This window comes from Girardinichthys multiradiatus, chromosome 20, assembly GCF_021462225.1.
Source record: "Girardinichthys multiradiatus isolate DD_20200921_A chromosome 20, DD_fGirMul_XY1, whole genome shotgun sequence".
Lineage (NCBI taxonomy): Eukaryota > Metazoa > Chordata > Actinopteri > Cyprinodontiformes > Goodeidae > Girardinichthys > Girardinichthys multiradiatus.
Window position 1 is genome coordinate 27,182,121 of NC_061812.1, and position 13,006 is coordinate 27,195,126.

Below are 13,006 nucleotides of genomic sequence, written 5' to 3' on the forward strand. Positions count from 1 at the left end.
TTTTCCTTCCACTCAACATTTTTGTTGATCTGTCACATAATCCTAATAACACACACGGAAGTTTAGAGGCAACAGGATGTGAAAGAGTAAAAAACTTTAAATGGTTGGGGAAAATAAATAATCAACGCAAAACATTACAGAAATAAATGCAAGGATAAAAATAAATGAAGAAAGAAGTCCAAATAATTAAATAGCTCATAAATAACAATTTAAGGAAAGCTCTAGTAAATGTGCACTGATTTTGGTAAATCATTAGACTTTTAAATTATAATGCCAACATAACCTATATCAGTTAAAGATTTTTTTTTAAAGATATTGTTTCTGCACTAGTGGCCTTTATTTATTTATTGACAGTAGGCAGACAAGAATGGGGGTAGAGAGAGGGGGAGACATTCGGCAAATTTCACCGGGTCCGGGACTCGAACCCGGGACATCCACTTCGAGTAGCCTCTGCATATGGTCGTGCACTTAACCCCTACACCATCAGCGCTGTGCCTCTGTTATAGATTTTAACACTATTTTAAAATTAAATTTGTTGAAAATATTGGGAGTGTAACTAAGTTTTAAACCTATTTATTTTGAAAAATTTCTGAATTTATTCCTTCTTTGTTCATTCTTTATTCTGACAGTCTTAGGTCTGCATAAATGTGAACAAAAATAAGCAGTGACGTAACTGACTCCTAAATGCACCAAACTGAGCTTGTGTCAGTATCTTGTCTACTGTACTGTACTGATGAATAAAAGGCAAAGTAACAAAGTTTACAACAGTGATATAGTAGCACATACTTTGTCTGTCTTGAAGCAAAAGGAAAGGCTTCTTCATGAGGATCACTAGAACAAGGCACATGACATCGCCTGGTATGGCGGACCTAGGGTCCCACCTCGGAGACAGCCCTAGGATCGGGACTTGTTGGCGAGCACCTGGTGGTGCGGTACCTGGCCGGGCCAATACCGAATGAGAGACGCAAGGGCATCCCCTAGTGGGTGCACCACCTCCAGGAGGAACCATGAGGGAGCAGTGCAAAGAGGATTGGGCAGTGATCAAAGGTGGAGACCTCGGTGACCCGATTTCCGGATACTTAAAGTGGCTCTGACGTGCAATGTCTCCTAGAACCATTCTCTAGGTAACATTCTGGACCTCATCCGGCCTTGGCTGTGCCTAGGCTGGAGGAGGTCTGGTTTGGAGACCAGTGAATTTCGTCTCTTCCTTTTGCAGATGACATGGTCCTGCTGGTCCCCTCTAGCCAAGACCTACAGCATGCGCTGAGGCGGTTCCCAGTCAAGTGTGAAGTGGCTGGGATGAGGATCAGCTCCTCCGAATCCGAGGTCATGGTTCTCGACCGGAAAAAGGTGGCTTGTCCCCTTCAGGTTGGAGGGGAGTTTCTGCCTCAAGTAGCGGAGTTCAAGTATCTTGGGGTCTTGCTCACGAATGAGGGGAGAATGGAGCGGGAGATCGACAGACGGAACGGTGCGGCTGCCACAGTAATGAGGACGCTGTGTTGGTCCATTGTGATGAAGAGGGAGCTGAGCTGAAAAGCAAAGCTCTCAATTTACTGGTCGGTCTACGTTCCTACCCTATGAACTTTGTGTCATGACCTAAAGAACGAGATCCTGGATACAAGCAGCTGAAATGAGGTTTCTCCGCAGGGTGGCCAAGCACTCCCTTAAGGAAAGTGTGAGGAGTTCGGCCATCCGGGAGGGGCTCGGAGTAGAGCCGCTGCTCCTCCACATCGAGAGGAGCCAGTTTAGGTGGCTCGGGCATCTGTATCGGATGCCTCCTGGACGCCTCCCTCGGGAGGTGTTCCAGACACGTCCCACCGGGAGGAGGCCCAGAGGACGGCCCAGGACACGCTGGAAAGTCTCCCGGCTGGCCTGGCAATGCCTTGGGCTCCCCCTGGAGGAGCTGGAGGAGGTGTCTGGGAAGAGGGAAGTCTGGGTTTCTCTACTGAGTCTGCTGCCCCTGCGACCCGGTTGTGGATGAAGGGAAAGACGACAAGCACGAGTACATTTTCTGTGTTGCAGGACTGTATTTGTTTTTACCCTCCAATAATCATGTTGCACAGCTACACTTCAAACCAGCCTGTTTGAAAATCTCTCCTGCTTTCTTCACATGGAAGCATTTCAACATAACATGTCGGCTGTGTGAAAATCCCCCTGGTAGATGTTTTAAATGAAAACAGGCGCAATTACAGGGTGACGACTTATAATAGTTGCCTCAACACCTTTGGAGGAGCACCTTCACTCGAAGCCTTAGTCATGCAGTATTACATTAACAATCGGAACTGTCAAACAGGATGTGATGTACAATGTAACCATGGTATCTCCAATTTAAATTCCTTTTTCGAACTATGCGTTGATGAAAATTTCAGTTACTATCTTAAAAAGAGTCAAACATGAAAGAACAGAAACTGTAATGCAAAACTCATCTTTTTAATTTTTGTGTAGGGTTATTTTCAGCTACTCAGATCTAAACCATGTGGAACAAGGATGTCAGAGTGGTAAACACAAAGAAAAGCAGAATCCAGTCACTTTGGCCCCCTGTCACAAATGACGTGTCCTCTCCCTCTTCCCGGGCCAGTCGTGTCACCGATACACAAAGTCTGACAAACAACTTAGGCCTCACAGCTGGAACCACTAAGATACACAAAGATTGCACAAGCTGCGGTGTGATTTATGCAGACTAGCAAAATCAAACACTTTGTCTGTCTCTAATCCACTATCCTGGATAAAGCAGACAATTCACACTACCAGAGACCATTTAAAATTCATTAGAGGTTTTTTCTCCTGAGAAGAAATGAATGCAAACTGTGTTTCATAGCCAGGAAATATCTTTTGAGTCAATAAATCCTGGAAAAAGCATGCAAACTTTTTCAAATCTATGCTGGTAACCTGAAAGGAGGAAGAAACTGTATAAGCCTGAATGAACATGTAACCAGAAGTCTGTTGTTCTTCTGTTATTTAATGAACTGCACTTCAAATGTGGGAAGAAAAACCTCCATATTTTGTATTCTTTCAAATAACTGTTGGCTGCTGCAGTAACAATGGTATACAGGTCCTTCTCAAAATATTAGCATATTGTGATAAAGTTCATTATTTTCCATAATGTCATGATGAAAATTTAACATTCATATATTTTAGATTCATTGCACACTAACTGAAATATTTCAGGTCTTTTATTGTCTTAATACGGATGATTTTGGCATACAGCTCATGAAAACCCAAAATTCCTATCTCACAAAATTAGCATATCATTAAAAGGGTCTCTAAACGAGCTATGAACCTAATCATCTGAATCAACGAGTTAACTCTAAACACCTGCAAAAGATTCCTGAGGCCTTTAAAACTCCCAGCCTGGTTCATCACTCAAAACCCCAATCATGGGTAAGACTGCCGACCTGACTGCTGTCCAGAAGGTCACTATTGACACCCTCAAGCAAGAGGGTAAGACACAGAAAGAAATTTCTGAACGAATAGGCTGTTCCCAGAGTGCTGTATCAAGGCACCTCAGTGGGAAGTCTGTGGGAAGGAAAAAGTGTGGCAGAAAACGCTGCACAATGAGAAGAGGTGACCGGACCCTGAGGAAGATTGTGGAGAAGGGCCGATTCCAGACCTTGGGGGACCTGCGGAAGCAGTGGACTGAGTCTGGAGTAGAAACATCCAGAGCCACCGTGCACAGGCGTGTGCAGGAAATGGGCTACAGGTGCCGCATTCCCCAGGTCAAGCCACGTTTGAACCAGAAACAGTGGCAGAAGCGCCTGACCTGGGCTACAGAGAAGCAGCACTGGACTGTTGCTCAGTGGTCCAAAGTACTTTTTTCGGATGAAAGCAAATTCTGCATGTCATTCGGAAATCAAGGTGCCAGAGTCTGGAGGAAGACTGGGGAGAAGGAAATGCCAAAATGCCAGAAGTTCAGTGTCAAGTACCCACAGTCAATGATGGTCTGGGGTGCCGTGTCAGCTGCTGGTGTTGGTCCACTGTGTTTTATCAAGGGCAGGGTCAATGCAGCTAGCTATCAGGAGATTTTGGAGCACTTCATGCTTCCATCTGCTGAAAAGCTTTATGGAGATGAAGATTTCATTTTTCAGCATGACCTGGCACCTGCTCACAGTGCCAAAACCACTGGTAAATGGTTTACTGACCATGGTATCACTGTGCTCAATTGGCCTGCCAACTCTCCTGACCTGAACCCCATAGAGAATCTGTGGGATATTGTGAAGAGAACGTTGAGAGACTCAAGACCCAACACTCTGGATGAGCTAAAGGCCGCTATTGAAGCATCCTGGGCCTCCATAAGACCTCAGCAGTGCCACAGGCTGATTGCCTCCATGCCACGCCGCATTGAAGCAGTCATTTCCGCAAAAGGATTCCCGACCAAGTATTGAGTGCATAACTGTACATGATTATTTGAAGGTTGATGTTTTTTGTATTAAAAACACTTTTCTTTTATTGGTCGGATGAAATATGCTACTTTTGTGAGATAGGAATTTTGGGATGTCATGAGCTGTATGCCAAAATCAACCGTATTAAGACAATAAAAGACCTGAAATATTTCATTTAGTGTGCAATGAATCTAAAATATATGAATGTTAAATTTTCATCATGACATTATGGAAAATAATGAACTTTATCACAATATGCTAATATTTTGAGAAGGACCTGTAATGTACTGAACAAGTGAATTTGATTTCTTTCTCTTTTACTTTACATCTTGACATGCAGATAAAAATGGTATGTAACTATCTCACATGTATCAGTTTGCCATTTTCTGCAGACACAGGATGTGAGTTAACAGCCTGCTCTTTTTTGAGCTGAGAATAGCTAAGGTGACAGATAACAAACACAGTGTCAACGCCCACCCCGACACATACCCTCAACCTCCCCAAAACTGTGAAGCATCATCCAGATGACACTTTCTGCTGGTGGGGGTGGGGGAGACCTGTCTCTGTCACAATTGCGTGCAGAGGTCTTTTATTTCATGATGTGAATTCAGATCCTCTCACTATATTTTATGTTGAATGCAAAATAATCTGTCATCTCAAACATAATGTTAACAGATATAATTTTTGCACTCCAGTAGGGTGAAACTGAAAACACTAGTGAAGAATTTATTTTGCATACACACTTGATTTAATCTATGTATTCTTATATTTTGAGATTTTCCCTTTCTAGTTTACAACAGTAAAAGTCTTGTTTCATCTATCTGTTCTTTAAATCAAAGAACATGATCCTCACAGTGCATGGCTTTGTCAAGATGACAGTGGGTTTGTTGAAGCAGGTGTATAATGGTATCTTCAACTCCACAGCAATAAGCATTGAAGACGGTCCTGATAGTGTTGTGTTTGCTTATTCAGGTCAGCCAACAGGAGTCTCTTTAGGACCTTCATGTCAGGTCAACAGGTCTATAGTTATTGAAGGCTGATGGGTGAGTTTTCTTTGGTACTGTAACAAGACAGGAGGTCTTTCACAACACTGGAACCTTCTTCTGGGCCAGGCTAAGATTGAAGAGGTGCGGCACAATCCCACAGAACTGCTCTGCACAGGCCTTCAGGACTCTAGGGCTGACGCGATCTGGATCTGCAGCCTTATTCCGGTTCAGCCTTTTCAGTTGTCTCTTCACCTGCTACACACAGGTGGAAGGGGAAGGCAAAGGGAGCGTCAGCATCTTCTGATTTGGTTGAAGGCAAACATGTAGAAGCAGAAGGGTCCATGGCTGATGTGGAAGATAAAACATTTAAGGTGTGACAGAAAAGCTGTGGGTCAAAGGAGGGTGGGATGTCTGTTTGGCTGTGAGCAGGAGAGGAGGATGCTGAGCTTGTTTCTGAACTGAACCTACTGAAGAATGTGTTCAGTTCATTGGCTCTGTCAAGACAGCCATTGGTCCAATCTTTGTTCTGCTTGAAGCCTGTGATCTTTTTCATCCCTAACCACTCATCTCTTATTGTTTTACCGGAGCTTGGTCTCCAGCTTCTTCTTGTACACCTAAAAGAATTAACCAGAATGAAGAGTAACAGAGCTACTCCAACCTGCTGCCACCTCGAGTGGCGCAGTTCTAGAATGCAGTCCTCCAGAGTAGCAAATAAAGGTGTCATAGTGGTGGGTTTAAGACTCTAATAACACACAATCATGAGAAGCAGAGAGTATGTTTTGAAAGGGTTTATTATTAAAGCCAGGGGAGTGGATGAACAGGAACCAGGACTGGGTAGGTTGATCAGACTGGGATTAATCTAGGCGTGTGGGAGAAGGAGACAAATTTAGATGGATTCAAAACTGGAATATTGGATCTTGCAGTATAGGTATTTCTTGGCAGACTTACTGAGTTGGAGGTTTGAGCTAGACGAAGGGGGAATAAGTCCTTCTCCACAGTGTCTGTGGTTGGCAGGCTGTGAACGGGCTTGATCCAGTAATCTCCAGTTGGTGTTGTCCCTTTTTCTGCGGCGAAGCTCCGCTGTGACTTGAGGGGGACGTTGATGGGTGGACAGGCAGGTGAATGCTCCTCTGAGTTAGGCTTGGTGAGTTCTTTGAGAGGCTGGGCTTGGAGTTGGAGAATAGAGCAGGGATCATAAGTCGAAGGTGTCGTGACTTTGAGCTTTCACACTCCTTCAGAAACGACTCCATCCTGCTGGTGCAATGAAACACTTGACAAGGCTGGATCTGTAGATCAAGGAAGACAAATGAAAGACTAATTTTCAAGGATAGCAAAACTACATAGAAGCAGGGGTTGAGCCGTTTACCACTGAGTGAACAACAAGGAGCTGACACCTTCCTCTGGCTCTCCACTCCCTAAAGAAGCCCAGCGGATTGCTGACAGATGAGGAACACCTGTGGAGAAGCACCTGCCCGTCACACCCTAAATGGAGAAGCAGGAAAAACAGCACAGCACACACATAACCTGCACACAGCCACCGTGGATTCTGACAAAAGGGGGGTCGTATTCATATACACGCCACACTTGTCAGCGATTTTACTCCACGTTGTTTTGACCTACCACATATCAACCTACCCATAAAAAAGAAAGAAAAACGTTTTAAGATTGTGGTTTGCAATGCTGGGGATAGGAAATGTCACGTTTCCATGACAGCGAAGTGTACAGAGAAAGCTTTAACTGAACCACCTCGGATAATTAATGTTATTGTTATACTTAATTACACTAATAGCCTGATGCATAGACCCGCAGTTGGTAAAATGGTGACTCCATACCAGGGTAGGCTTCAGGAAATTGGTGGTAAGTCATAATATTATATCCTCTGAAGTGATGCAAATGCGTGCGTGGGTGCAGGAGGGGACGTGGGATGGAGAGGAAGGACTAGGGCTGATTATAAGGAGGCTCACGTGATGATCTTTTTAAATTCCTGTTTCCCTGCAGCGCCGTTTGTCAGCCTCGTCTCTGTGTGTGTGTGTGTGTGTGTGTGTGTGTGTGTGTGTGTGTGTGTGTGTTGGGGGGTGCCTCGCTGCTCGTACGCATGTCTGTTGAATCCTGCCTGAGCTCCTCCAGCTCCGCTCATCATCATCATCACGTTCTTGCTGTAGTCCGAAGCTCTTTTGTTTTTCCCGCTGAAGCCTTTAAGTGAACTCGTAGCAGGAGGAGAAAGCAGAAAATATAACACTTTGGGTCGATGCTCAAGTGCTGTGTGTACTCTGATTTCTGGGCTGCAGGAGTACAATAGCGAGAAGCCCTTCTTGCCTTTTAAGAGGCCACAAGAAGGGGGGAAAAGAGAAAGAAGAAAAACGGAGGAAACGCGCTGCAGCTCTGCAAGTCGGGGGGATCGACACCGAAGCGAGTCCTCAATCATCGAGGGTCTCACCCTGAAGCCGGAGGAGCCATGTCATCCACGAAAATTAAGAAGGATAAGGAGATCATAGCGGAGTATGAGACCCAAGTGAAAGGTTCGTAAGCAATCCGGTGTTAATAAGTCTTTGATGTTTTTCATAATGGGCTGAACACCACGTTTGTTCCGTAAAGCGCTGACTGACCTCCTCGGTCAGGTGAAAGGTAATCCGTGACAGCCAATGAATGCGCTGACATGCGTGTGTCTTAGACTGCAAAAACTCGCCTTCAGCGATGTTTCCGTGACTCGGTCTCCAGTCACTAATTCACCATCAGCCGGTTGGGTTTCTGTGTGGATGTGAATTTGTCTGGTTGAGGGAAGAAGGTGGCTTTGCACGCTTGCTGGATGAAATGATCCCTGTGTGTGGAAATCACTGCAGGATGGTGGTCTGGGGTGCATTCATTTATACTGTAAGTCTTGATGTGGCCTGGTGTTCTGGTTGGATATGGTGATGTATATTTAGGGGAAACAAATTGAATGCACACAGCGGCATAAAATGCTAATTATTGCAGTTTAAATAGATTGCTAGATAGTTTAAGGGCTTGTATCCCATTTGCTAGGGTTACCTCTCTACCTCCAGTCAGACACATTATGCTCCTTCAAGAAGCTGATACATCATCAGTTCTCACCAGGATCAAGATTTAAAAAAAAAATTTGTTTCAAAACTAATAAGACTTTCCATCAAACTGTTCCCACTATTAAGAGCCCTTTTAATGAGATGCCAAATAAAAGGCTGAAGCGACTGGTATTTACTATAGCTATATGGAGCACTGCCCCTGCCCTGTTTGTTACTGCACATTGCCTGTCAGCTGACCGAAATAGGGCAACTATACTTTTCCTTCAGTTACCAGAAAGACAAATCCAACTCTTCGGAAATATTTCCGGTTGAAAAGCCATGGACACTCGTGGTGTCAGAAATAAAGGAATGACACTGCACACCTTGATTAACCTAACTATTTTATAACACAGTTACCTTAATAACTCAAAATAAATATAGACAGCATCTCTGTTAAGCAGCCAACTGCAAACTCACTACTAAGTGTCACTAGTTACCAGTGTATAAAGGCTTAAAATGTTACAGCTTCAAAATGGCTGAAATTTTCCGTCATACCATTCCTATGATTTTAAATCCTCCAACACTTGTTCCTGCGCACTGCTGTTTACCTGGCTAACAAATATTTCACTTTAGTAGCAGCAGGAATAAATATTCATTAAAAAAATAATCTATTAATGGATTGGCTGTGGCGCAGGGATAGAGTACGTGAACCCTGTATGGAGGCCTCAGTCCTCGACATGGCTGTCCCAGGTTCGAGCCCCGACCTGCAGACCTTGATGCTCCTGGTTCGTTGAAAGTGCAAATAAATCCAAGGTGGCCACCTCTGACTTCTAGGGACCCTTCTGTTAATTTTTCCTACTTCAAACTCAGACATTAAGACTTTCCAGTAATAGTGGAACACATTATTAAGCTCCATCCTTCAACCAGTTTTTTGAGACACAACAAAACAAACCACTACCCTAATGTAGCATTTTTTACTGGAGCAATACATTGGGATACATTAAACTAGACTCTGGAATGTTTTACTGCACTATTTCAATTTTGCTCATAAGGAAGAACTTGAAATCCCATCAAACAAAACAAGATAGACATTGTGATACATTTTGCAAGGGTTCAATATTAAAAAATTTATAATTGACATTGATACTAAATATATTAAAAGAGGAAGGGTCCACTTACCGGTATCAAGGTATACAACAGTTTTAAAAACTTCCATCTTTGAAACTTTGAAAGTACTAGGCTAAGAGAAGACAATCACAATTTGTCTTTCTTACTTACAAAAGAGACAAATTTGAAAGTTTGAAAGATAAGGTCGCAAAAAACATAGACAGAAACCTAGTAATTTAGGTAGCACTGTTATAAAACTACAAAATGTATAATATTCTTCCTAATTAGCACTTGCTACTACTACAACATTTATTGTAAATTTATTCTTTCTCTTCTGTCACCTCATCTTCTTAAAATAACCCTCAATCTTTAAGGGTTAAAAGCTCTGCCCATTCACCTTCCACTAGAACTATTAGAGGAGTTGAAAAACTGAGCCTTTTGTGTTGAAAATATAGGCTCTTGAAGAAGATTTGTGTAAACATGTCACGGCTCATCCAATCCTGCTTGCTTTCTACCTTTCTCCGGGCCATTTCTGGTGACTCAGGCATCATTTATTCAGCTCAGATCCAGCAGTATAGTGGCTAAACAGCTCCCGTGTTACAGATCTCTTTTTTTGTTAGGCATTACCCCTTCAAACTGTGGACGTTAATTCACGCAGACTGCTGCTTGTTTCTCATTCACAGCTGGTGTGTTGCCTATGGCCCCGGCGGGCACAGAGAGGGCTCTTGCTCCTAACAGCCACCACCTCACAAACACAAAGACAACATTACGAGCCAGAGCAGGCAGTGAGTGAGCCATAATTATATTCAGATTGGAAATTGCACCTGTCTCGTTGTGAGTTATTACTTTATGGTTAATGCGCAGTCAACATGGCAGATGGGGCCATATCATCCAAGTGTCACTGATTAGGCCATAACAAGACGGCGAGGTTGCTTTATTATGTATGAGCTTTAATAGACAAGTGACAGAAAAATAGCTGGTTTCAGCGATACCACAAAGGATAAAAAACTGTTGGTGCATTTGTTAGTAATAAATAATCGGCTTCTTTGAGTACACTAGCTGCAGATGACATGAAATATAAACCCTCCCTTATAGAGATACAAACCGCTGTGCTAAAATTTTAACCCCTTGCCATTGATAAATTCCTGATGACCCCTGAGACTGGCTGCCAAAGCTGAGACCTGTTAAGGACTGTGGGTGAGGGTGTTCACTTTGTGCAAGCTGTTCAGCTGGCTGATCTTTCATTTGCATGTCAATAGAGGAGGACTCTAGGCCTGAATGATGAGCAAGAGAGACTGGCTGAGGAGCTTGGAGTCTGTTTTGTAGCTAACCACCATGTGGTTGCTGGACTGCAGCTCTGTCTCCTCCCTTTTGCCAAGTTTTACAGGCAGCTTGTGAAGTGGGCTCAGCTAACAGCAGCTGCTTGACATTTATGATAAAATCTGTGGCTGTAAAGCTATGCTCCCTCATTATTATATACACATATGTGCTTTAAAATGTTTTTTAAAACCTGATAAGAAGTGGAGCTTGGTGGTGATATATCACAAAGCTTTAATCCTGAACAGTCAAACAACATTTCAGCAGTAGACGTTTTTATTTAACTGCTATAGTGTTCAGATCTTTTTTTCTTTTTCTTTTGCTGCACTCTAAATTGACTTAATTAACTGCGGGATCTGCTAGCTGAGTTTCCTGAACCCCACACAGCAATTAATCACCGATTCCATTCACTGGATGGAGTTCAGTAAAGCTTCGCCCCTACTGTTTTCATCTGGAAGAGTGTTCTCCCATAATAGCCTCTTTTTTACAGTATTTTACATGCAAAGGGTGGATGTGATCTTTTTTGTTTTTTAGATAGTTGATTTTCACTGCATAGGCACATATCACACTTACTTTGTGTTTAAATTATTAACAGTGCCCTGCAAACTTGTTCATATCTCTTTTTTCACATTTTGTCATGTTACAAACACCAACTTCAATATATTCTTCCTAAATTTATTGTACTAGACCAACACAAAATAGTGTCTAATGTTAAAGTGGAAGGAAAATGTTAATTTGTTTTTTAAAAATATGTCAAAGTTCTCTAACACTTTTACACATATTGAAGTGGGAATTGTTGCTAATTTGTCTTTCAAGGATAGGTCAAGCTAAGTCAGAAGCAATTTAGAGTCTATGTGAACATGATTTTTGAGAATCTTGCCACAGACTCCCAATTTGATTTAGGTTTGCACTCTGAGTAGGCCATTCGAACACATGAAGATGCTTTGATTTAAACAATTCCTTGGAAGTTTGGTTGTAAGTTTAGGGTAGGCCTAGTTGTCCTGCTGGAAGATGAACCTCCAACTCCTGCCAGCCTCTAACAGTTTTTAGCTCAGTCCATCTTCCCATTAACTCTGACCCGCTTCCCTGTGCCCACAGCATGATGGAGCCACCATCATATTGACCAAGAGGATGATATGTTTAAGGGAATGTGTAGTTTTAGTTTTTCTCCACCAATAACTTTTTGCATGTAGGCCAAAATTTTCAATCAATACTAATAAGATGACTTCTGAAGGTATTCTGTTGCACAGGATTTTATTTAGGGTAATTAAAACAAAGGGGGCATACTTTTAAGGTTTTCATTTAAAACATTTTTTTAAACCATATACTGTTTTCTTTCAACTTCATAATTTGTGCATTACTTTGTGTTGGTCTATGACAAAATCCAATAGAATTTGTGCGTATTACAAGACAAAATATTCGTTTACAGTTTTAAAATATGAAATATTATGATATGAGTATCTGGGCTATTTGTTCTTCTAAAGAACAGCTTTGAGTTGCTAAATTAATGCCTCCAGATGGACAAAGTAAAGCCAACCTAAGTCAAACATGCACACTTCAAGTGAGCAGGAAGCATAATTCTAACACCTCGGCAGTTGTGCCATACAGTTTTGAATATAACATGATGGATGGAACATTGCTCTTTGCGAAGATTGGAATATTGGATTCTACTCTAACCCTGCTTTAAATTTATTTACAACCTTCTCCCAGACCTGTCCGCTGTGTCCCTTGAACTTTCTAATGCTGTTTGTTCCCTAATTTTCTTTAACAAACCTCTAAGGTTTTCATAGAACAGCTTCATTTTGTACTGAGATAAAATTTCACACAACGGTGGACTCTGTTTATTAATTAGGCAACGTCGGAAGACGGATGTTTGCACTGGATTTTATTTAGGGGTGTCAGAGTAAGGTGTGCAGTAAAAAACACACCGTTTGTTTGAGCTTTAAATTAGTAGAAAAGTTGAAAAACATTATTTTCTTTCCATTTTACATTTATATGGTACTTTGTGTTGTTCTGTCTCATAAAACCCAAATAAATACATTCACATTTGTGGTCATGAGAAAACATGAAAATGTTTAAGGGGTATTAATACCTTTGCAAGGCACATCATATTTTGGTCGATTGATAGTTGAAACCTAGTTTTTTTAGTTAGTTAGTTAGTTAGTTAGTTGTTGAGACCTTGCCAGGCAGCCTGAGGGTT

General features: G+C 42.3%; 1 protein-coding gene and 1 long non-coding RNA gene across 5 annotated transcripts in view; one reads left to right on the plus strand and one right to left on the minus strand.

Moving 5' to 3' along the window:
- Positions 1–6,138: 6,138 nt before the first annotated feature.
- Positions 6,139–6,873, minus strand: LOC124856731. Its single transcript, XR_007035397.1, has 3 exons — positions 6,732–6,873; positions 6,314–6,651; positions 6,139–6,224 (listed from the first exon to the last, which is right to left on the minus strand). It is a non-coding gene; the product is annotated as an uncharacterized LOC124856731 (long non-coding RNA).
- A 629-nt stretch (positions 6,874–7,502) lies between these two features.
- srgap3 (SLIT-ROBO Rho GTPase activating protein 3) overlaps positions 7,503–13,006 on the plus strand; it is a 75,076-nt gene continuing 69,572 nt past the window's right edge. For 2 of the 4 annotated variants that reach the window (XM_047347511.1, XM_047347513.1), the window contains exon 1: positions 7,504–7,884. In XM_047347511.1, coding sequence (XP_047203467.1) covers positions 7,821–7,884 — 64 coding nt within the window. In that variant the 5' untranslated portion in view covers positions 7,504–7,820. Of the gene's footprint in view, positions 7,885–13,006 lie in introns of all 4 variants that reach the window. The other 2 variants (XM_047347512.1, XR_007035396.1) reach the window with 2 other exon arrangements.